Source organism: Bison bison, unplaced genomic scaffold (assembly GCF_000754665.1).
Source record: "Bison bison bison isolate TAMUID 2011002044 unplaced genomic scaffold, Bison_UMD1.0 scf7180017864068, whole genome shotgun sequence".
NCBI lineage: Eukaryota > Metazoa > Chordata > Mammalia > Artiodactyla > Bovidae > Bison > Bison bison.
In genome coordinates, this window is record NW_011494640.1 from 13,919,084 (window position 1) to 13,945,502 (window position 26,419).

General features: G+C 41.7%; 1 protein-coding gene across 3 annotated transcripts in view; it reads left to right on the forward strand.

Annotated features, from left to right (window-relative positions):
• EPHA4 (EPH receptor A4) overlaps window positions 1-26,419 on the forward strand; it is a 162,403-nt gene that overhangs the window by 47,676 nt on the left and 88,308 nt on the right. For all 3 annotated transcript variants that reach the window (XM_010837075.1, XM_010837076.1, XM_010837077.1), the window contains exon 4: window positions 17,556-17,711. In XM_010837075.1, coding sequence (XP_010835377.1) covers window positions 17,556-17,711 — 156 coding nt within the window. The remainder of the gene's footprint in view (window positions 1-17,555; window positions 17,712-26,419) is intronic.

Consider the following 26,419-nt stretch of genomic DNA (forward strand, 5'->3'; position numbering starts at 1 on the left):
TTCACTTTCTGCTGGGTGACCTGAACCATGGGTTTCCTACTGCTTTGAGTGCCAAGTACTCAAAGGAGAACATTGAAATTTTGCCTCCTCACACCCCTCACCCTTAAAGTTTTATCAGCAAACCTTCTTGCTTGCCTGGGTTGGGATTGTCTTGTTTCCCTTTTGGCAACTTTCAACAGAAGCTGTAATGTTGTTAGGCTATTTGAAGGGAAATCTGAGTCCCAGTGACCAATAAACATAGGAACAGGAAAAGGAGCCCAAAATGATCTTTATAAAGCTTTAGTTCCCTGGTAACTCAGATGGTGGAGAATCTGCTTGCAATGCAGGAGGCCCAGGTTGCATCCCTGGGTCAGGAAGATCCCCTGGAGAAGGGAATGGCAACCCACTCCAGTATTCTTGCCTGGAGAAGTCCACGGACAGGGGAACCTGGCCGGCTGCAGTCCACTAGGTCACAAATTGTCGGACATGATTGAGTGACTAACACACAAACCTTGGTTCACAGAGTCAAGGGTGGTCTGCTCATGTGTTTAGCCTTCTAGGGCTGATCATCAAGGTTTAGATGCTAAAGGCGATTCATCTATTCATTTATCCAGTCTGCCAATATGTCCTGAAGAGCTACCGATATAAGATGCTATATTCGGTGCTAGAGATACCATCGCAAATAGAGCAGGCACATTTACCACTGCTGTTGATCAGAGGATGCATTCTATGGTGGGAGAGGGGCAAGGAACCTCTAAACACACAGTTTATTACTGAATGATAGTTGTGCAGAAGGTGGGAGTGAGAAGGCAGTCTGTAAGAGAGAGGCTTTTCTTGTGGCTGGTATCAGCAACCAAGGCATTTCCTTTTTTCTTATAAGCTGGAGATGACTGTTTTGCACTGTGGGCTAAGGACTGGGCTATATGACCACAAGAACTATCAGGAAAAAAGGTACCAGATCTGAAAATTCTACTCTCATCTTTTCAGTTTTCCTGGAAACCAGCTAGCTGTCTGCAGTCTCCCAATTAGGTCAGCACCAGCTCTGTGCAGAAACAGGAAATTAAAGACCTCACTTGGAAACCTACAGAGCCTGCCCACACCAACATCTGCTTAATGTCAACTCAAAACCTAACAGCTCTTCCTTTCCTTCTGCTGCTGTTGACAATGTCTTGTCAGTTGCATTCCTAGTTGCAGTTTGTGTCATGCTCGGGAATCCGGCCCCTAGGCAGGTTGCTTAGAGTAAGTGAGCGTCGTCATGCAGTTGCTATCAAGGTGTGGCGCCTCTAAGTGGTCAGAACCCTGGACCTGATTACCATCCTCAAAGGGACCATTGTGTTAGCAGGCGGTATTGTGTCATCAGCGGTGGGAGCGATGGCCCAGTCTGCTCAGGTGGTTCTAGACATGACTCATGTAGAAGGACAGAGACAAGGGGGAAACCAAGATTTGCTCCTTATGTCACTTGTTTGGTATCTTAAGTTCACACCCAGGAATATTTTGTGACCACAGTGAAGAGCACAGTGAGTCCTTTATGTCACTCACTTGGAACCTAAGCACTGATCCCAGCTCCTCTGCCCCCAGCCCAGTCCAGGTCACCATCATCTCTTCCTGGTCTCCCTCAACAGCCTCCTTACTGGTGACCCTGCTTCTACTAGTGCTTCCTACCTCCCACCTCCCATGTGTGCATGCTAACTCACTTCAGTCATGTCCAACTCTTTGGACTGTAGCCCCCCAGGCTCCTCTGTCCATGGGATTCTTCAGGCAAGAATACTGGAGTGGGTTGCCATTTCCTCCTCCAGGGTATCTTCCTGACCCAGAGATTGAACCCATGTCTCTTATGTCTCCTGCATTGGCAGGTGGGTTCTTTACCACTGAGCTACTGGGGAAGGCCTAAATAGACCAGCTCTAAGCCCCTTCTCCACCACTACCGCCCATCCTTTTTACTTCACCATTTTGTTCCCCTGTAATTATGTTAATATGTGCACCACTGGAGGGTGTGCTTTTTCATAGTACAGACCCCCCATCCGTCATCCCCTTCCTGTGCCAGGCATATGTAGCTGCTCAACTGTACATGTGGAGTGAATAACCTTGACCCACAAGCTTTCTTTTCTTCATTCTCTTTTCTGATTTAAGTAAGTGGAAAAAAGCACACAGGGATGCTCAGAAATCTCTGCTAGGAGAGGTAAAAGAAAATTCAGTAAACAGTTTAAAGTTATGGGGACTTCCCTGGTGGAGTGGTTGGGACTTCAGCTTCAAATGCAGGGAGTGTGGGTTCAATTCCTGGTCAGGGAGCTAAAATAAAGATCCCACGTGCCTCTAGGCCAAAAAAACCCCCAAAAACCCAAGACATAAAATAGAAACCATATTGTAACAAATTTAGTAAAGACTTTAAAAATGATCCACATCAAAAAAATCTTTTAAAAAAAGAGCTTAAAGTTATGAATTTATGGGGAGAAGTTGTTTAGATAAGCCCATAACACAGCCTCTCACTCATGTTCTCATGGCTGGTAAGTGGCCGAGCTCAGGTACTGAGTTCAGTGGCTGAGCCCTCATCAGGCCTGGAAAGGAAGGTAAATATTCTGAACTCATCTGCTGAACAGCCTTTGAACCAAATTGTAAATTACTTTAATATGTATTCCACAGGGCTTCCCTGGTGGCTCAGATGGTAAAGAATCTGCCTGCAATGCAGGAGATAGGGACTCAATCCCTAGGTTGGGAAGATACCCTGGAGAATGGAGTGGAAACCCACTCCAGTATTCTTGCCAGGAGAATCCCGTGGACGGAGGAGACTGGTGCTTGGCAATCAGAATCATTGTGTCTATCAGATCACAGGAGGAGTATAGATGTAGAACTTTCGAAGTTTAAAAAGAGATTTTATAAATTATGTAGTCTGGTGTCCTCAGAGGAAACGGAGGCCCAGAGACCTTCAGTTGGTGAATGCTGGGACTGGAACCCAGGTCTGTCCCCCCACAGCCTGGCCTTTGGACTCACTTCACGCACTTCTACATATGCTAGGAATGAATTCCCAGTCGTGTTTCTGACATACCAAGTGTAACCTTGACATAGCCGTGAGGAAAAAAGATTCATTTTGTTCGTGGAGATGATCACCCACCTGCTAAATTTTTTTAATGCTTTCCTTTTTTTCTCTTCTGGGAGGAGGATTTATGACTTCATTTTTTTTTTTTTTTTTTTAACGTCTTCAAATCTGGACCTCATTCAGAATGATCCTGCCTCAGGCCTAGGAAAAAGTTTTCTATTCTAATAAATAAAATACAGCTTTTCTGGTCTCCGCTTTCCAGACACAAAACTGATCTACTTTTGACAGCTGTTCCAAGGGACTTTTAATAATTTTCAACTGTTTTGTGATGTACAGAAAGGAAGTGTAATTAGTAAAGAAATTAAACTGTTTCCCAAAATCCAGGTTGGCTGCAGTCTTATAAATATCTATAGAATCCTAACAAAAAGTTTTTTTTCCCATGCTGCTTATAATCATTTTTGAAAGTTACTCCAGAAATTTGTTTTAGATCAATAAGGACTTTTGTCTCTCTGAAATGAATTTAGGTTATGTTGGTAAAATTCAGTTCTTTTGTATTTGTCAATAAACCTGATTTGTTCTATTCCTGGCTTTCAATGGGTTAATTCTCACTGTCACCCCATCTATATGTTACACACAAGAGTTGTCCCACTCTTTCCTCATGACCCAACACTGTGGGAACTTGTCAGCATCATAGTCTTGTTTTTGTTTTTATTAGCATCAGTTTTCATCGTGATCACTTGTGTTTGATATTTGGGATGAGATACAAACAGATTATGACTTCTGTTTCCCCTGGCATTCTTGCTTGTGATTTATAATTTATACCTGGAAGAGATTGGCTAACCTAACTGATAATCCTCCCAACATAAGATAAACACCCACATAAGTCATCTGTGTAAGTCAGATGCACTTGAAAGGGACAAAGAATTCACCTGCAAGCACTTTTGGCGTCTTGCCCTTTCCCATGAATTCAAACTGATGACAGAGAAAGCTGAGTCTGCCAAAACACTTTCAGCCAAAGAAGCTCCCAGAGCCCCTGAGGGTGGGGCCTACCTGACCTCTCATACTGTAAGGAGGACTGGAGACTGGCCCTTACCAGCCCCACCTGCCGTACTGTAAGGGCCATATACTGTAAAGGAGGTCTGCTCTTTGTGCTTTAACTAGAGGGGATCTGATGAAAGCAAAGAGATTGTCCCAGTGCTGTGGAGCTCAGATCCGTGAACATGCAGCTTGGCTGCTTTCCTTTTGTCCAAGTGGTCCTGTGGAAAACCCAGAGTTGAGCCCAGGCCAGCTGTTAGGTCTTCATTGCCCAGGTGGGTGCAGGTGGGCTCTCCCTGTTAAGTTACGTATTCCTGCTAGCAATTCAAGCTGATTTCTTGGGACCCTGATCTGTCAACCTGGTGTGTTCAAAAACCATTAGATAAATGATCAAATCCATCCCATCCCCAGCCCTGCAGCTTGCAGGAGTATAACTGAGTCAGTAGGAGAGAGTGAGTTGGTATTAGCACTATCCGATTAGAAAGTATAGTGCTAGCACAATATTTTATCTTATGGGACTCAATTTGCTTTACAATGTTGTTAGTTTCTATTGTTCAGCAAAGTGAACCACCACACGTATATTTATACCCCATCTTCCTTGGATTTCCTTCCCACTGAGGTCACGACGGAGCATTGAGTAGACTCCCCTGTGCTATATAGTCAGCTCTCATTGCTTATGTATTTTATGTGTAGTTAGTGTAGCCAATCCCAGTTTCCCAGTTCATCGTACCCCTCTTTCCCCCTTGGTATCCATATGTTTGTTCTCTATGTCTGGGTCTCTATTTCTGCTCTCCAGATAATTTCATCCATACTATTTTTCTGAATTCTACATGTATATGTTAATCTGCGATATTTGCACTCTTCTGTATGATAGTGAAGTCATGGTTCTTGCTCTGATCTCTCATATTGTTTGTATACCGCACCAAAAACAGACAGTGCACATGCCCCATAAATTTCACTTAGTCTAGACTAGGCCTCTTGCAGGAGTTCCTTGGGATTTTGTTTTTGTTCTCCTCAGATGTGAGCAACGTTGAAATAGTTAAACATCTATAATATTCAATTCTGGCAGATAGTTAAATAAAATCATTGATCTACTACATGCAATACCAAAAACAAAACAACTGTTTAACCCAATCATATCCATTCTGTATAAATCCCTTTTTAGTCATGAGTACTCAGAATTTTAAAACTCCCTCAAAATATTCAATACAATACAATAATATTCAAGAAGTAAATGTGAAGAGACCCACAATCAAAAACCTCAGCAGAGAATTGTAATGCGTTGGTAATAACTGCAATGGTGAATCTTGTAAAGCTTCTTTTTCTTCCTCTTCTTCTGAGCTCCTCTGGCCACGTCAACATAACAAAAAAGACAAGGGGGCACTAAGCAGTTATTACTGTAGTCATTTCAGCCACATAAATCATGATTTGTGACAATTCAGGCTGGCAAATCGTTTGGATGACAATGACTGGCGACGCTGTTGGAGTTAATCAAATGATTATTTAACATGTGTTTCTCTTGGTCTGGCCTTGGCTTTGGAACATATTTCATTCGTTCCCTTATAACCTTTGCTTCTAAATGGAAAAACAGCAAGTGTAGGATGTACATTGAGTTAATGAGAGAATCCCTAACTGGGCTGTGATCCCCCTAAAAAGAGGGGACTTGTCTAAATCAGTTGAATAAAAACTTAGAGTGCCCACCACCATGATCTGTCTCTGGCTAGCAGTCACTAAGTCTCGTTTTATTTTCTTCTGGGTAGAACCAACTTTGTGACCAAACTCTTTTTCCTTCAGGAACACTCTACTTAAAGGGTCATCCATTCTTATAGATGCCGTCTTTCTACTGAAGTTCCTTCTATAAGCAGATAGTCTTGGGTTAGGTGCATAGGAAAGGCCCCCATAAAGGATGCCCTCTGTCAGAGAGCATCATTGAGACGGGAGTGTGAGCCATGGTCTGCTCCCTTCCTAAAGGCAACAGTTTTCACATTTCCCCTGTTGCACTTAGTATGTGCTCGGCAAATACTTGCTATCAGTGTTACTAATACTCTTATCATAAAGGCTTAACAAAAGTATTATAATAATAATTAATAAATGTTTGTTCGAACATGAATGGTCAAATGAATGAACAGATGTGCATACCTACTAATGGATGACTTTTTTACGTAATGATTCAAGTATTAAATTCAGACGATGTAGTGTGAGGCGTGGAAGAAAACATAGCTGCTTCCTTTATTCAGTGCTCTGACCTTGTATTTGAAATCAGTGGGTGTGTAATGAATGAACCACTAGTCTTTATGCACCCCAAATGTCAAGGGGCAAAGAAGGCAATAGCACAACTCGTTAAAAAGGTGGTCCTTCTTTGAAATGCCAGGGGTAATCAAGTTCAGTGTTATGGTACATGTCATCACTGTGATTAATGTATTATCAGTGGTGAGGATGGAGCATTATATAGTAGCATTTATTGCTGCTCTATAAACCCATATATTTTCAGTAATTTTATATTCAAGTTCAAGGCAGGGATTACATGTTTTTAAAAACACAGGGAATTCCCTGGCATCCAGTGGTTAGGACTAAGCTTTTTCACTGTCAGGGCTCAGGTTCAGTCCCTGTTTGGAGAACTAAGATCCCACAAGCTGCATGCTCAGCAGTAAAGAATCCGCATGCCATTGTAAGAGACTCGGGTTCTATCAGTATTAGTAACATTGTAAGATCCCACAAGCTGCATGCTCAGCAGTAAAGAATCCACATGCCATTGTAAGAGACTCAGGTTACTATCAGTATTAGTAACACTGATAGCAAGGTCAGGACGATCCTTGGAGAAGGAAATGGCAAATTGCTCCAATATTCTTGCTTGGGAAATCCCATGGACAGAAGAGCCTGGTGGGTTATAGTCCATGGCGTTGCAAATAGTTGGGCATGACTTTGTGACTAAACAGTGACAACATAATGATAATATTAAAAAGTAAAAACATAATTATACCCTTCCTACATTTAGTTTATCTTCAATATTTGGTTTTCTTGATATTTTTTCTTTATATTATATATGGTTGTAATTTTTTTTACCTTACACTTGTTTCCTTTCTTAAACTTTTGTGCACGTGTGCTCAGCTGTTCAGTCATGTCCGACTCTTCACAAACCCGTGGGTTCTAGCCTGCCAGACTCCTCTGTCCGTGGAATTTTCCAGCCAAGAATACTGGAGTGGGTTGCCATTTCCTTCTCCAGGGGATCTTCCCAACCCAGGGATTGAACTCACATCTCCTGCATCTTCTGCATTCGCAGGCAAATTCCTTACCACTGAGCCACCTGGGAAGCCCCAATATAAACTTTTATATATTAGAAAAGTAAGAAATAAGAAAGACTTATCAAAATAAATCTTTTAAGTTCTGCTCAACACACTCATATGTATATCTTCAATAAATTTGGAACAATAAATTGAAAAGAAATCAATCTTTAATCTCAAATTTTACCAAAGAAAGTCACGGTTATTGATATGTGAAATTTAGTTTGAAATAAAAAGAAAATATCCACAAAATTTGTAGACCTCTGGGGATTAGATTGTTTCCTTGAAACAGTCTAATTGTTTTTGAAGGCAATATTGAAATCCACGATTTTTTTTAAACATAGCAAATGTTCAGTGTCTTGAGGGGAAGCATAAGAACAAAGGTTAGAGGTGAGAATAAAGAATCTTTATTTAACAAACTACATGTTAAATATGTATGTAGTGATTTGCATAGTTTGCATGCTGCCTTCTATTTTAACATTGTTGTCCCCTATAAAGTTGAAATAACTTATTTGTGTCTAGCAGTTCTCTGCTCTGATTTATTATAAATATGTATTATTAACTCACATCTTAGAAAATTGTAAAGGTCAAACTAAAGTTTCTAACTTCAGTGTGATCAATTCTGGTAGTAACCTCTGGGCTTTAAGATTAGAATAGATTCTAGTCTCTTTCAAGAATACTGAACCCCTTCATTTATCCTACCAGTCAAGTCACTTACATCTAAATTTGGAAGCCTAACTGCCTTTGTTGGAGCTCTTAACAATTCTCCCCTGAGAGAGAATCCCAAACTGATACCACCGAAGATTAGAGCTAGCAGCCTTCATCTGAGTCAGTTCCTTTACGAGTATTCAGAGGAGGGCTTCTTCTAAGCAGTTTCTGGTAGTGGAATTATGCCTTATGCTGAGTCTACTAATTAATTTTCTTCTCCTCCATGTTTGTCTTCTTTGGAACTTCCACTTTGTCTTCTTTGGAACTTCTGCTGTTCACATTGAATCCCAGCAAATTCTCCAAAGAGAAATAGCTCCTCAAGTAATTAGACTGTCTGTTTTTGAGGCAGGCAGGAAAAATAATAAGTCATTTCTCTATTGCATTCTTTTTTGCTTGTGTTCAATAATTTTTATGGAGTTAATTTAAATTTAGCAGGCTTTATGTGAACTTGCTTCTAGAGGATTTATTGCATCTTATGTGAAAACCGTCTACGACTGACATTTTAGAATTACCTACCTATTTATGGGATTATACTGCATTCTGTTCTCGAAAGAGCAAGTCAATTTTTGGTGTAGATTTTTCTGTAATTTTTTCCCCTCTTTGTCTATTTTTATGAAAGCTAACTCCAAGGTAGGAGTAGAAACAATGGAAGGAAATAGAGGGTAGAAGATAGGACAGAACTGTGATTTGCTGTAGAAGATCGTCTGTCTCATCAACTATTGATAGAGAAAAGAAACCTCAAAACCCAACTCAGTGATTTACTTAATTTTAAAAATGTGTTTACATATTTTTAAAATAAAATGATCTTGTCCAAATAAGCTGCCAGTGCTATGAGCCAGAATTCAAGGTTTTCCATGTCATGTTAACAAGGGAAATAAAACACTGAACATGTTTTCTCACAATGGTTTTGAAATTATATCCAGTTCTATTAAAAAAGAGACAAAAACTGGAGTTTGATATATTTATTATACGTTTTAAAATGTATGGATTATCTGCACCTTTTCAGCCTGTTAAACATCCTACTGTAGTATAAGTTACCCTTTTAATGAGCAGTTAATACACACTGGACACTGTGCTTCACTTCATATTTATTATCTCACTTAATCAGCACATCAACTCTCAAATCAGGCTGCATCCCTTTCTTAAACCATTGGTACAAAAGAATAAACTTTGTATTAATTATCTTACCTCCTGGTATGGTAATTTGACTCAGTACTAGATTAAGGACACTTACTTTTAATTTGGTTTTCCAGGAAGGTTTTTGAAAGGCAGTGTTTGGGGTGACTGCTGCAGGGTGTATGACTTTCTTCTGATTGGTTTGTGGTGAGGTAGTGTTCCAGGAATCATAATTATTAACTTTCTGATTTCAATCAGGCTGGGGTCTCTGGAGTTCCTGTTTTCCATCTGGGTGGGGACCTGCGTTCCTAAAGAACTCAGAGATGTCTATCCGATTGTCCTGTATAGCCCTGGAGGAGGAACCTGGGCTCTGTCTTATCTCTGAGCTATTGTTCAAGTAATTTTGCTCAATTGCCTTCCCTTTGCCTCTGCATTCTATCATGTCTCAGATTAGTAGCTGCTTGGAACTCCAGGAGACACTGCAGGATAACAGAGATCTAGGAACCTTGGATTCCAGGCTTGATCCTGGTATGTTGCAAAAGGAGTGGGGTGGGCAAGTCATTCATCTCAAAAATGAATATGTTGCACTAGATTTAATGTTGACAAAGTGTGACCCCCAGATCTGACACCTGTTTTTATGATCTAAGAGCTAAGAATGATTTTTATAGATGGCATTTGCAATTGATTTAATAATAAGGAACACTTTCTTTGAACTCCAATTTGTAAAATATCCCTCCAGTTAGGAACTCCATTCTCATGAGCAAATAGCATTTAATTGTTACTATTATATTTTGAATTCTATCAGTAAAAACTTGTAAAAATTTCTCACAATTTTATCTTGTTATACAAGTACCTTCTTAATATCCTCGGTCTTCCTCTTGGCCCACAAAGCCTAAATTATTTACTATCTAGCTCTTTACATGGAGAAGGCAATGGCACCCCACTCCAGTACTCTTGCCTGGAAAATCCCATGGACGGAGGAGCCTGGTAGGCTGCAGTCCATGGGGTCGCTAAGAGTCGGACCTGACTAAGCGACTTCACTTTCACTTTTCACTTTCATGCATTGGAGAAGGAAATGGCAACCCACTCCAGTGTTCTTGCCTGGAGAATCCCAGGGATCGGGGAGCCTGGTGGGCTGCCATCTATGGGGTTGCACAGAGTCGGACATGACTGAAGCAACTTAGCAGCAGCAGCTCTTTACAGGGCTTCCCAGCTGGTTCAGTGGTAAAGAATCTACCTGCCATTGCAGGAGATGCAGGAGACTCAGGTTCGATCCCTAGGTTGGGAAGATCCCCTGGAGGAGGAAATGGCAACCCACTCCAGTATTCTTGCCCAGAGAATGCTATGGGCAGGGCAGCCATGGTTTTGCAAAGAATCGAATGCAACTGAGCGCGCAGGAGAGCTCTTTACAGAGATGTTTGCCTATTCCTGGATTAGATAATCAGGAAATTTTCTTAAAATAGTCAATTCAAACATGTATCAGGAAAACCAGTTGTGGAAGGCAGATGACTGGACAGTGTGGTTTTGCCACTGTTTTGCAATTTCTGAATGAAATAGAGTCGGGTGGTCCGAAAGCATAGCCCCATTTCCCTGTAACAACTGTGCATCTTTACCTATAGCTTTCAAAAGCATGAGAAGAGATTTATATGCCTGATTTATAGATTCAACTACACTGCCTAGGTTAGAAAAGCAACCTTGCCTTGGGCACATTTTTAACCTCTCTGCCTCTGCTTTCCCATCTGTATTGTGGGGGATCTGTTATTGTTCACAGCTTTCCCAAAGATGGCTGGAGATTGCACAGTTTAGCAAAAATCTGAAAGCAGAAACCCTCTTTCCCACTGCTATCCACTACTAAGTCACTTCAGCTGTGTCCAACTCTTTGTGACCCCAAGAACTATAGCCTTCCAGGCTCCTCTGTCCATGGGATTTTCCAGGCAAGAATACTGGAGTGGGTTGCCATCTTCTTCTCCAGAGGATCTTCCCAACCCAGGGATCGAAGGCATGTCTCTTACGTCTCCTGCAATAGCATTGTCAGGCAGGTTCTTTACCACTAGCACCACCTAGGAACCCCAGAAACTCTCTTTAGAGACCTCATTTTATTTTTGTTTTTATGTTTTTAAACTTTTATTTTTGTATGTATTTTTCTTTTCTTTTGGCTGTGCTGTGTGGCATGCAGAATCTTAGTTCCCTGACCAGGCATTGAGCCCTTTGTCTCCAGCACTGGGAGCACACAGTCTTAACCACTAGACCACCAAGGAAGTCCCCAGAAACTTTCTATGACAGATTTCTTTACTCTTGAGAAATCCTCTTATGTTCAGTTCAGCTGCTCAGTCATGTCCGACTCTTTGTGACCCCATGAATCACAGAACGCCAGATCTCCCTGTCCATCACCAACTCCCAGAGTTCACTCAGACTCACGTCCATCGAGTCAGTGATGCCATCCAGCCATCTCATCCTCTGTCATCCCTTTCTCCTCCTGCCCGCAATCCCTCCCAGCATGAGAGTCTTTTCCAATGAGTCAGCTCTTCGCATGAGGTGGCTAAAGTACTGGAGTTTCAGCTTTAGCATCATTCCTTCCAAAGAACGCCCAGGACTGATCTCCTTTAGAATGGACTGGTTGGATCTTCTTGCAGTCCATCATATAATATACAGTTTAACAAGTGAATCAATTAATCTGAAACTAACTTGGTAACAATAGCTTCCCTGGTGGCTCAGACTTGTGGGCTTCCCTGATAGCTCAGAGGGTAAAGAATCTGCCCGAAGTGCAGGAGACTCGGATTCAATCCCTGAGTTGAAAAGGTCCTCTGGAGAAGGGAATGGCTACCCACTCCAGGATTCTTGCCCGGAGAATCCCATGGACAGAGAAGCCTGGTGGGCTATAGTCCATGGGGTCACAAAGATTCGGACACATCTGAGTGACTAACGCTTTCACTTTCAACTTGGTGTAATGGCCATTACTTAACTTTGATATATTTAAAACAAATTCCTAAGCATATTGAAGCTACTGTATATTCAGTACACAAAAGACAGAACTTCCCATAGTACAGGTCTGCATGCATGCATGCTCAGTCAGTTCAGTCATAGCCTGTCCTTTCTCCATCGGATCTTCCCGACCCAGGAATCTGTCCGGGGTCTCCTACATTGCAGGCAGATTCTTTACCAACTGAGCTATCAGGGACGCCCACGAGTCTGGAAGTGTGTGCCTAATGTCCCACCCACACAATACAGTTAGAGGGACCCATAGGCCTCCCAGAGCGAAATGTTCCCCCAGAATCAGTTTGTATAAATGGCTCAGATTTCCCCAAGGGAGCCACTGTTGGAATTTCAGCTTTGACCTTCTGGAGACTCCAAATTAAAATGCAAATTCGTTACCTAGGAAGGTAATTTTTAACACATTAATGTTTATTTGTTAGTACTTTAGCACAAATTAGGTTTTTTTCAAATTAGGCAGCTGCCTAAGAGCAGTGCTTAAATAGAAGTGAATCAGCCTCCCAGAGGTGGGCTCAGGGTCAGTTTGAATAAAAGTCCTTGGGTGATGGTGTTAAATCCCCCACCACAGTCAGACCCCATCATTTGCAAGAGAGTTGCGCACTGTCACTTGTGTGTGTGCGCGCGCACACACACACACACACCCACACACCCACAGGAGACTTCATAGTCCAGACTCTAGCATAGCATTGCCCAATAGAAATATAGTGTATGGGGTTTAGTAGCTAAATTCAAAAATGTAAAATTTAAAAGGTTAAATTAAACTTAATGGTATTTTATTTAACTTAGCATATCCAGAATATTGCTTCAATATATAATCAATATAAAAATTATTGTTATTTCCCCTTTTTGAGTACTAAAGCTTTGAAGTGTGTGTGTGTGTGTGTGTGTGTGTGTGTGTGTGCTGAGTCGTGTCTGACTCTTTGTGACCCCATGAACTACAGCCCACCAGGGTCCTCTGTCCATGGGATTTCCCAGGCAAGAATACTGGAGTGGGTTGCCATTTCCTTCTCCAGGCAATCTTCCTGACCTGGGGATCAAACCCTCATCTCTTGCCTTTGAAATATTGTGTGTATTTCACACTTACTCGGACCAGGCACATGTCAAGTGCCCCGGGGCCACCTGTGGCCAGTCCTTACCTTATTAAACAGGGCAGCTTTGAAGGATGTGGACCTAGAAAGTGGGTTATAGATATGTGACTGATGAAGGTAGCAACCGGATGGCCCGGGGGTGAACAAATAGAAGATAGGACCACCTCTGTTTCCCCAGCACTCAGTTATATCAGTGTCACATTTTTGCTTGAAGTCAGTCATAACTTTGTATAACTACATGAAAACTTTTAGAAGAACCTGATGTTGACCCCACCACTTAACTGTGTGACCCTGGACAAGTTACCCCAAACCCTCAGTTGTTTCATTTGCCAAATGGAAAATGAAAAGCTTCAATCTCACAGGATTGTTGTGAAGATTAAATGAAATAATGCATGTAAACATTATAAATGCTCAATGAATGCTTGCTATCTCATCACAATTGATATGATCATTAGCAAGTTTTTATAAAATAGCTTAAAAGATGAACTATAAAGGCAATCAGGTACTATCAATCTTTCTGTATTTCTCTAAAAAAGGAGAAAAATGACTAAATATTTATATGTAATGACTAGTTCCTTAAATTGAGCAGTACACCTCGTGTGTGTGTGTGTGTGTGTGTGTGTGTGTTAGTCCTTTAGTCGTGTCTGACTCTTTGTGACCCCATGGACTGTAGCCTGCCAGGCTCCTCTGTCCATGGAATTCTCCAGGCAAGAATACTGGAGTGGGTAGCCATTCTCTTCTCCAGGGAATCTTCTTGACCCAGGGATCGAACCCGAGTCTCCTGCATTGAAGGCATATTCTTTATCGTCTGAGCCACCAGGGAAGTCCATACCTCATCTGTACACTAAGAAATCCTGCAGATACTACCTTGCCTTAAGAACTATTTTGTTACTGTTTTTAAACAAAAGTAGTTATATGTAAGTGCTGTATTCCACAAGGAAACGTGTACAGAAGATTATCCTGCTAGTGCATGGTATTGAGTGAGGCAATGATAGAAAAGTTTTTGTTTCTCTTCCGCACTCTCATTTATTAGTATCTTCTTTTATTTAAAGGCAGCAGAAAAAAATTATTAAGGCAAAGCTAAAGGAAAAGAAAGTTTTGCATGGCATATATGAACTAATTTCCCCGCAGTGGCATATATGAGCTGTCAGGGAAAGCACTCCTTCTCCTGTACCCCATCTAGTGAATCCTCACCAGCAAGAGGGCAGAAGGAAAGCATCTCCCGGGTGTGCTCTCTCCAAACCCACTTACCATGTCACTATCCTTCAAAACTGTAGTGGAATAGTTTGCATCTAAAAGAGAATGATGGAAAAGCATAGCACATGTCAGTGCTTGCTATACACGTTTCATGGAGATTTTGTTTAGAATGGAAGATGCAGTGTAGATTTTAAGATGCAAATAAGTGGTGAATAAACATGGGATGTACTTACACATTCATGCACCAAATGCTGCAAGGCTGTGAACCACACAGAGCAAAGAAATGTACTCAGCCATCAATTTAGAAGGTCATTTTGAGTGTAGGCAGTGAAATGGCTATGTGCATGAAAAACTACTACTATATTTTGAGAGATCCTTTCTAAGAATCCTGAAATATTAATAACATGGTCTTAATGTAGTTGAAGACAAAAGAATGTGTTAAGGGTAGCAAGGGTTGCTGAGAGTTGCACAATGACAATTTTGTGTTTTCTACTCTTGCTTATAAAAGCAAGAGGAAAAGAGAGTAAAAATAGTCAGTGTGTTTCAAGAACAGCAGCTTTCAGTATCCCCAGTAGATATAAAATTCAGTATTCCTCAAATGAATTCACAAATACTTACTCTTGGTAACATTAATATACTAGCTTCAAGGAAACCAAAAAGAAGTATAAAATTGAAAACTCATTTCTTCCTTAAATGAGCATGCATATACACAACTAATTTTTGAACTTTAAGAAATTCAGGACATCCTTCAATTTTATTTTTGTCAACTAGAAATTTAATTTTCTAACTGAAGGTATTCTTATCAGAATAGACATTGAGGAAGCAGCATGCCTTTTTTCTTAACAAGTTTTTAAATGTGTTCTGTTTTCACATTGCAGCGAATCAGTCATAGACCAATTTTTTTGTTTTCAATATTCCACTCCCATTTTTAGTTTTTACATTTGCTGCCTGATGAAGGAATGTTCACAAGGATCAGTCAGGAACGTGGAAAGCTTTCCTCCCATATCCAGATGTGAACAAATAAAAGCAATTTATCGCTTTGGCCAGTCCCAGCGCGGAGCGACCAGTTTCTACAAGTTGCCTTTGTGGGCTGTGACTGGCTGAGTGACATGTGACCCAGTGAGTTTGTGTCAAGTTCAAGAACCCATTGTGTTTGAAGTGGGAGGGTCAAGTTGAACCCTCAGTGCTTCTTCCTGCCAAAGCTGGACTTTTTGATTTTAATCGAAAATGCAGGGTCATCTTTAAGCGTGACCAGAAAGCACCTTGCATGTTGAACCTTGTCTAATGATATGATGTGTATAAACTGGAGACACCATAAATCTCAGCCACTGGGGCAACTTGTTTTTCTAAGATGCTCTGGTCCAGTGAAAGACAAAAGCAAATAAGGGAGAGATTGATCTCCGAGCGCTTTTATTGTCGGTGCTATACACATCATAAAGTTTTGGCCCGTTAAAGGAAGTTCCATAAACAACATTAGTTAATAATGGTGAAGTCACTGTGGACCTTTCTGGAGCTTCTGCTCAACTCCCTTTCCGCTTGCCCGTTAGCAGAGCATGATTAAGAAAATACCAACAGGATGTGCTGGAGGGAGGAACAGACTTCAACTGGAAGCCATACGGATGCTTGACGGATGAGTAACGAGATGGGGAATGTGGCCATATCTCTCAGAGAATCACACAGTTCTGTGGATCTCTTTTTATCTTCTGGTTTGAATAAAATCTGCTGACTGCTGGCACGGTTGGTCTCTTGCGGTGGTCACGCTAATGGAAAAGGGCCTTCTCCCAGCTGATATTTTTGATAGTATGAAAACACCCAAAGTATGTGATAAATGGGAAAAAAAAAAACTGAGAGTGAATCATACTGGAAAGCTTGTGAGTAACTGTCACATTTTTAATGGTACCTCTGGTCTTATAAAATAACTGTATTTTTAATGGCCTTGTCACTGTGGGTTTAATACGGATGGTGTGGGTCAATTTTTATGTGAGGTTGAGACTGATTTGGGAGGTGATCTTGAAGGGCATAGGGGAGAGAAAAAGGGAGAGCAAGACCCTACTAATTATTTTTTATTGTGAGGTTTCCCAGAATTATTGAGGTTTTCCACATTAGTCAAAGCAGCCCTCAGTGTCAGCATGATGTTTATAAAGATGAAGTCATGGAAAGCGGGTCAGGTGCGTGAGGGACTATATGGTCCATGTTCTCCCCACCAGTCACTGGGGCTGTGTGTGCAGAGGGAGGGAGGTGTTGAAAAATGGAGGAAGGGGAAAACAGGAGGGTTTTATGAAGTTGAAAATAAACACAGAGTATCTGCTGATCTTAAAAAAACTTAACATATTCCAAAATGTTCTGTGGGTAGTTTATATTACTTTCCCCTGAAATCATGATCTACGTCTTACCAGCTCTTTTATGCTTGGTTGCTTATGTTGGTCTTTCACTTTGGCTATAATTAAGAAATAATCACCTACAAATTTTTGGTTGGCGCTGAGCTACACTTCCAACTGGTTGGTTCAAGACCATGCTCTTAGATTCCATAGCATGGGGCCAAAAGTACGGGCTTTGGGGGCCGAACACTTGCAGTCCAAGCTGGTCCCTGACATTTACCAGATGCGTGGTCTGGTGCCGACAATTTACTGCTCAAAGCTGGTATTCCTCATTTCTAAGGTAAGGTTAATAACAGTGCCTGTGGAAATGGAGAGCTGTAAAGATCAAACAATGTTGTGCATATGAGCATGTAGGAAGCACTTGGGTAAACTTTAGGTGTGATTTTATTGATACAACTGGTTTTAAGAAAATTTTTTTCATAGGGCTTTGCCACCTGACCAGTCATGTTAAAGATTATTAAAGAGTGGTTGTTATCAACAAATATTTTGGGTTGTTTTACCTGCATCTCCAGCCAGATGCTCACTTGTTGTTCAGTCACTCAGCCGTATCCGACTCTTTGCGACCCCATGGACTACAGCACCCCAGGCTTCCCTGTCCTTCACCATCTCCTAGAGCTTGCTGAAACTCATGTCCATTGAGTCGGTGAGATTAGCAAAAAATATCTCTTTCTGAATCAAGGAAGTGACATCTTGCTTTGCTTTGTTAACTAGGGGTTTATATTGGTTTGTTTTTTCTGCTTCCCTTTAGCTTGCAAAATCGGATATTACAAGGCCCTCTCCACGGATGCCGCCTGTGCTAAGTGCCCGCCACACAGCTACTCTGTCTGGGAAGGCGCGACGTCATGTACCTGTGACCGAGGCTTCTTCAGAGCAGACAACGATGCTGCCTCCATGCCCTGTACCCGTAAGTTATACACTCATCTCCCATGTCTTAGATGCCAGCAGCTTCCGTTACCATCATTGGGGCACTTGTCAGCCCTTCTCCCAGGATAAGGGTGCAGGGGGGCAAATGAAATCAAACGTACGTCTTTTCTCACTCAGAGCAGGAGAAATGCTTAGGAAAAGAATTGCTCATTCTCACTGAGTTTGTTGCCTTCAGAACTCACAGCTGCCGACAGACTAGTTTTTGTAGCAGAGATGGTATGTTCAGGGGTTGTGTGACAGTGTAATTAGAGCTGAGATGGGAATTTATAAACGGTTTTAACATGTCATCACGGACTCTTGGGAAGCTTGGCAGCTGGAGGGGAAAGCGGTAAAGGATGGGATCACGTGTGGGCAGGTGGTTTCAGTTCTGTGTGCTGACCTCATGGCTTGCGATGTCATTTCCCTTCACTACTTTTCTTCTTTCCTCATAGTTCTGTGTTCATAACATTTAGGCCTGGATCCTTGTGAATGCTTGTTGAATGATGGGCACTAAACACACGCTGGGGTAAGGAATGAATGGGGTTGGCACCTTGGGATGCAAGGGAACAGAGAACTCTTTCTCACACTTTATATGGACAGTGGTCCTAAAGGTTACTATTAATTTCATTCATACTCTGGGATTCATAAATCCTGCAACGGCTATGACCTTGACCAGAAGAGGGAATGGTGGACCTGGGTGCCCTTGTGTTCTCATTGGCCAAGTCTGTGTTTGGAGGGTCAGAATCGAGTGGCCAGGCACAGAGGCTTTGCACAGGTTTTGGCTTTGTTTCCCAGCCCACTGTTTAGTACCCAGGTGACTGTTGGAGCCTTTTGAGTCTCAGTGTCCTCATCTGTCCAATGGACTAATAATAGTACCTCCTTCACGGTTGCTCCTACTCAACACTTCACATTGTTTACATACTGTGTGAAATGCATAAAATCATGCTAGTTGATAGATTTTAGGTTTTACTATCACTAAGACTTCCATTACTTTGTTTCTCAACTACCATATAGTCTACCTTGGGTGGCCTGGAAATAACACCGCAGACAGGAGTATTTTCTGGTTTGGAGGTATTTGGGTCAGTGGTGGAGGCATTTTCTTGCCCAGTCAAGGACCACATTTAAAAGGAGCAGGTGGAGAAACTTCAGGGCAGTCCCAAATTTGTGCTGAAATTGTCCTACCCTCAGGAGTTCCTCAGAGAAGGCAATGGCACCCCACTCCAGTACTCTTGCCTGGAAAATCCCATGGGTGGAGGACCCTGGTAGGCTGCAGCCCATGAGTTTGCTATGAGTCGGACATGACTGAGCAACTTCACTCTCACTTTTCACTTCTATGCATTGGAGAAGGAAATGGCAACCCACTCCAGTGTTCTTGCCTGGAAAATCCCAGGGACGGGGAAGCCCGGTGAGAGATCATCTATGGGGTCACACAGAGTCGGACACAACTGAAGCGACTTAGCAGCAGCAGCAGCAGCAGCAGCAGTAGCAACAGCAGCAGGAGTTCCTTTCATAACCAGAGATGATAGTAATTATAATCATGATAACAGCCACCTTTTTATCATCACATCCAGGTAATGTATTAGACACTTTCCATTAACCTTATCATAGGGCTCACAAGATAACAAATATATGAGATAGATATTATCTTCATTTTAGAGAGTAACTGCCAGCCCCAGTGTCCACCCCAGCTGAGTGATGGCTCTGCAAGACCAGAAGACTTTGCAGAGTTTCTATTTATTTGGAGGCACTCTTACCCTTCCCCCAGCTCAAGCGCAAACTTCCAGAAGGAAGGTTATTAGGGCCAGCCTTAGGTGTGAGCACAACTGGGCAAAGATTTCCTCATGTTCTTTCTCTGTTCCTTCCGTAGACTACCTGCTTCCCCTGGATGCCAGGGCGATTTGATATGCTCTAGTCCCAGCCTTTTTCTTTTCCAATCTAAATATCCTTCTCTACTGTTCCATTGTATGAGATTAGCTTAATAATAAACTCTCCTCTGTCTCCAGTTGATTCTCCCATGATTCTCCAGTTGTGATTTTAGGTCACAGTAGCAAACTCAAAGGGACTCTGTGGGACGACAGTGTGCTAATTGCCCTCAATTTGCATCATGCAGCCCAACTCCTACTTTTCAAACAGATAAAGTCTTTCTCTAGGCCAGGGCTTGACTGTGTCGAGAGTTGGACTGTGAAGAAAGCTGAGCGCTGAAGAATTGATGCTTTTGAACTGTGGTGTTGGAGAAGACTCTTGAGAGTCCCTCGGACTGCAAGGAGATCCAACCGTCCATTCTGAAGGAGATCAGCCCTGGGCGTTCTTTGGAAGGAATGACGCTAAAGCTGAAACTCCAGTACTTTGGCTACCTCATGCGAAGAGTTGACTCATTGGAAAAGACTCTGATGCTGGAAGGGATTGGGGGCAGGAGGAGAAGAGGATGACAGAGGATGAGATGGCTGGATGGCATCACCAACTCCATGGACGTGAGTTTCAGTGAACTCCAGGAGTTGGTGATGGATAGAGAGGCCTTGCGTGCTGCAATTCATGGGGTTGCAAAGAGTCGGACATGACTGAGCGACTGAACTGAACTGAACTGACTATGTCATGAACCTCATAAAAGTCTCCTCTGATGGCAAGACAACCTGGCTTTTTCTCCCAGGTGTTTTTAGTCTTATGATTCTGATCTGTTGTCTAGCATCCTAGGGGACCATGGGCTGATCACTCAATTCCTGCAGCTTGCCATGTGGGAGTTTAGGGAGACCCCAAAAGTTGGTACATGCCTGAGTTACTGGCACATTTGCCATATGTGTACAAGTGGTTTCTGAACACTTGAAATTTTATGTTTTTGTAGGAATTAAATTGTCAGCTTTACCTTAACTATGCAAATAAGAAAAGGAAAATATTGATTTTAGCCTGTGGGTAGACCTGAAAGTTTTAACACTAAAGTAACTTCTGCATTTTTCAGAGACTGGTTTCAACAATGAAAGAAAAATGGCTTTTTGGGTCATTGATAAGAGACCCATGAAAGCACCAAAGCAACATGTGATTGTCTGACATTTTCCTAATGGGATCCTTGGGTTTATTTCATCTCTGACTCTGAGTTAAGAGGAAACATGGTACTGATGTTAACACCACACACTTGTGAGGCTATTTAATCTCTTCAAGCCCTAGTTACAGTTCAGTTGAGTCGCTCAGTCATGTCCGACTCTATGAGACCCCATGGACTGTAGCACACCAGGCTTCCCTGTGCATCACCAACTCCTGGAGCCTGCTCAAATTCATGTCCATCGAGTTGGTGATGCCGTCTATCTCATCCTCTGTTGTCCCCTTCTCCTCCCACCTTCAATCTTTCCCAGCATCAGGGTCTTTTCAAATGAGTCAGTTCTTTGCATCAGGTGGCCAAAGTACTGGAGTTTCAGCTTCAGCATCAGTCCTTCCAATGAATATTCAGGACTGATTTCCTTTAGGATGGACTGGTTGGATCTGCTTGCAGTCCAAGGGACTCTCAAGAGTCTTCTCCAACACCACAGTTCAAAAGCATCAATTCTTTGGCGCTCAGCTTTCTTTATGGTATGACTCTCATATCCATACATGATGTGATGGATCATGGAAAAAGCCATACTGGAAAAGCCGTAGCTTTGACTGTATGGACCTTTGTTGGCAAAGTAATGTCTCTGCTTTTTAATATACTGTCTAGATTGGTCATAACTTTTCTTCCAGGGCACAAGTGTCTTTTAATTTCATGGCTGCAGTCACCATCTGCAGTGATTTTTGGAGCCGAAGAAAATAAAGTCTGTCAATGTTTCCATTGTTTCCCTATCTATTTGCCATGAAGTGATGGGACCGGATGCCATGATCTTAGTTTTTTGAATGTTGAGTTTCAAGCCAGCATCAGAGGGCAGACAGAATGAAAGCCCCACTTTACTCATCTGTAAAATGGGATTCTCACTAACTACCTGTGGAATCATTTTAAAAATTAAACAAGAAGATATTTGGAAAAGTCTGGTACAAGATATGGATCTAATAATTGTTTTCTTTTCTTTTATTCCCAGCTGGTCACTCCCTTCTCCAAACTACCTCCACAGCAGATGGCCTATGCATCTCATTGCCCCTCTAAAGAGATTTTCTCACTTGACTACAGTATTAGGGTAGGACTCAGACATTAGTATTTTCAAAAGTTGCCCTCCTTATTCTACTGTACAGACAAGGTTGAGATCACTCCTCTATGAAGTTAAAATTTTAAGTTTTTTTTTTTAATTTGATAAATATTAACTACACAAAAGACTCTTAAGACTCTGAGATACGGCTAATCTGTGAGGTTTGCTAATGGATAGACTAGTGAATTAACCAGCAGAATTAGAATCCATTCTGGCCCGTGGCTCTTCCTCTAGATCTCTCCCATCCTGGTGAATAGTGGACCTGCATTGTCCAACATATTAACCACTAGGCCTATTTTAATTGGCACATTGCAAGGACTCGATAGCTACATGTGGTAAGCATATTGAATGGCACTTCTAGAAAATATTTCTCCCATCACAGAAAGTTCCATGGACAGACAGTATGGTAGCAGATTTTTCAGTAGAGAAAACAGTGGGAGTTTCTCAGAGAACCTTTTGTTCAAATAACCCATGAAATGAAGCCCTTCCCCTTTGCCCCACCCCCAGGTTTATTGGCTTCTCTTGACAAGATGTGGGGATGGAAAGGAACATAAACATCAAGGATCCTTTCAAAGTGATCCCAGCCTCTAACCAGCTCTTCCCAGTTGGTTAAGCCAGGTGACAAGCCCAATTCGCGTGCGCTGACAGCCGTGGTAATCAGGGACCTTCCTTGTTCATTATGCTGTCTTTAACCCCAACATTCTTATGCAGCCCTGCGTTTAGTGATCGCTCACTGTGACGGCAGACTAATGAAGAAATAAAACACACTCTCTGAGACTCATTCTTCTAGCCAAAGAGAGAGACTGCTCCACTGGCTTGTAAAATCAGGTTTTTGTTCACTTGGCGAATGATTAGACCAGGTGAATACAAGTCGTATTGGCTGATTTAGAAGGAAACACCTAAGACGTTCTTCATACCATCAGCATTGCTGGAAAACTTCAGAGAATTTAATGGCGAATAAACTTTATCTCTTGGAGGACTTCTTGGCTGGAGCCTCTGGTTAGGTGGACATAAATGGCTATGAGTGAGATAGGCAGGGTTTCAACGGAGGCATCACATAATTCAAGAAAATAATCCATACCCGTTAGAATGGAGAGTTTTAACAATGCTTCTTAAAGGTGAACATGCATAGACATCATGTGAAGTCACCTAAGGATTGGTTGGAGAGGTCAGGCCTGACTTTCTGCATTTCACAAGTCCCCCAGATGCTGCTGTTGTAGTGGACTGTCTTTGTTTTGTTGTTTAGTCACTAAGTCGTGTCTGACTTTTGGTGACCGCCCCCCATAGACCGTAACCTGCCAGGCTTCTCTGTCCATGGAATTGTCCAGGCCAGAAAATGGTTGCCATTTCCTTCTCCAGGGGATCTTCCTGACCCAGGGACAGAACCCAAGTCTCCCGCAAATGACAGACAGATTCTTTACCGTTAAGCCACCCGGGGAGCCTGGACCATCTTCAGGCAGTAGGAATTTAGAGCCTCCCTGCTGGATGACACGTGATGGGAGATGTGCTCTTCAATGCCTGTCACTTACAGGCCATTTCTTCAGTTCAGTGGTAGCCCTAGTGGAGATATTTCAAAGGTTATGAACATTCTCCCTTAATGGAAACTGAGTACTTCCTTTGTCCCTCAGATGAAGAAAATCTGGTTTGGAGTTGCATAATCAAACACAGGCACTGTAGTCTCCACAGGTTACTAGGTTACAGCCAAAGAGTGGAAATGACAGTGTTCTCAGACACACATGTCAGTTAAAAAGTCGACAGGGTTTTTGGTGACTTTGCCAGCAAGACAGACTTCCATAATACAAGGATGCCATCTAAGCTGATGAAGGGGTTTTGATTTCATGAATCATTTCTTAGAAGAAATTTCAGTATGATTTTTAAAAATTGAAGTATAGTTGATTTACAGTGTTTTAGGTATATAGGAAAGTGACTTGGTTATATATCTATATTTCTTTTCAGATTCCTTTCCATTATGAGTTTTTACAAGATACTGAATATAGTTCCCAGTGCTACACTATAGGCCCCTCTTGTTTATCTATTTTATGTATAGTCGTGTGTATCTGTTAATCCCAAATTCACAATTTATCCTTCCCCCCATCCTTTCCCCTTTGATAACCATAAACTCGATTTTTATGTCTGTGACTCTATTTCTGTTTTGTAAATAAGTTCATTTGTATCATTTTTTAAGATCCACATATAAATGGTATTGTACATCTGTCTCTCTCTGACTTACTTCACTTAGTGTAATAATCTCTAGGTCTGCCCGTGTTGCTGCAAGTGGCATTTCATTCTTTTTTATGGCTAATATTCCATTTAAATATGTCTGTGTATATATACCGGAGAAGGCAATGGCACCCTACTCCAGTACTCTTGCCTGGAAAATCCCATGGACAGAGGAGCCTGGTGGGCTACCGTCTATGGGGTCGCATAGAGTCGGGCACGACTGAAGCGACTTAGCAGCAGCAGCAGTGTATATATACACACACATATACACACACATCTTCTTTATCCATTCATCTGTTTTCTTATCTTGGCTGTTGTAAATAGTGCTGCTAGGAACATTGGGGTACACGTATTATAACTTTTCAACTTAAGAGTTTTCATCTTTTCTGGAAATATGCCCAGGAGTGGGATTACTAGATCATGTGATAACTCTATTTTTCGTTTTTTAAGGAACCTCCATACTATTCACCGTAGTGGCTTCACCAATTTACATTCCCACCAACAGTGCAAGAGGATTCCCTTTTCTCCACACCCTCTCCAGCATTTATTATTGTAGATGTTTTAATGATGGCCATTCTGACCAATAAGTGTGATTTCTGTTAATGAGATTAATGTCCTTTAACTTTGCTGATCAGCAGCCCCTCCCTTCCAGATTTCGTTTCCTTTCTCTGTACCTGTCCTTGTAGTCAGGAATGTAGTCTGGTGATCAGCAGTGCTAGGAGACCAGTGCAGGACCTTGATGTCTTAGTTATTCAGTTGCTTGTTCAGTGATTCTAGTGAGTCTCCTTTTCCCTCTTTGGGAGACCAAACCACTATTAGATTTAAGGTAACTTTCTGATTCTTTCTTGTGTTTCAAAAGGTATTGAAAAAACGCCTTATAGCAGAAGCAGATTGGCTTTGTATATCTAGGACAAAATAACTAATTTGTTATTTTGCCTCTTTGACTTCTGAGCACCATTACTGGAGTAGTTTTCCATCCTTTTCAATTGGAAATCAGTTCTTGTGTTGTGGGGTCTTTATTTAACTTGTTTGATGAAACTTATTAGGGCCTCATGACTGGGGGCAAACCCACTCCAGGACTCTTACCTGGAAGATCCCATGGACAGAGGAGCCTGGTAGGCTACAGTCCATGGGGTTGCAAAGAGTCGGACAGACTGAGCGACTTCACTTATTTTAGATTGCCAACGCAAAGGGCCTTCACGAATCTGTCTGTAAGTGAACACCCTTGAATAATTCAATCAGCTATGCCAAACAAACAAAGAGTGATTGATTGATACTTTGATATGGCCTAAAATATTCCAAAATTACAGCTTTTAAGACAATTTGTACTGGAGGAGCTTAGTGCTAATGAGGGCACATTTACCAAGATCTATGAGGAAAGGTCTTGATTTGAGAAAGCTTTCTGTAGGTATACGTTATCAAGAAATTGAAACAGTCCAGCTCCAAACAGTAAAACACCACTTATTCTGTCTTTACATTTGCCTTTTCTAATTGAATTTATTGCACCACTGTATTTCCTCCAGAAAGTGTATTGTTTTAAAATTACCATTTCAGTTCTACTAGTCAAAGCCCCTCACTTCTAATGCTTTCTGACAGTTATCAACATAATGAACCATAATGAAATGATGAGCAATCTTCAGTGGAAACCCAGTGTGGATCCCAGTGGTGCTGTGTGACTGTGCTGTTAACATTTGAATGCAAATTAAAATAACATCGTCCTTACTTGTTTCCAAGGTCAAGAGAATAGAGAGACTTTTTTTTTAAGTGCTTTAATTTTGGAAATCTCATATCCATTTTCAAGCAAGCCCTTGAAGGTTCCACTGATGTTCAGTTCAGTTCTCTACCCCCAAAGATTTACACGCTCACATCGGCTAAGGGATGTGTGGAGGGGTGTCTAACACAAAGCTTTGATGTTATAAACCATAGGATAAAAGGTAGCCTTTGGCTTCAAGTAAAGTACATTTTCTCCCACCCCAAAGCATATTTCTTTTTGCTTTAGAACTACAAGTAACTAATAATGTAATGATTGGAGGAAGGACATTTATGTGAAATTGATAAATGAGAATGCAGTTAGTTCTGGTGACAGATCGGTTAGTAGCAGAGTGAGAATAAAGGCCAAATATTCCTAAAGTTGTGTCCATGAAAGTGTTTCAGAAGATCCATTGGTTGATCCCTAACCATTTCACATTTTATTATCCCGGTAATCATTTTTTTAGAACATATTTTTATGAAAATTCTTGTATCTAAGATTGGTTATTTCATGTCATTTATCAAATTTGCAATATTAGAGTGCAGTTTCATGCTACATTTCATTTGTCATAGGACAGAAACGCAAATTGAGACA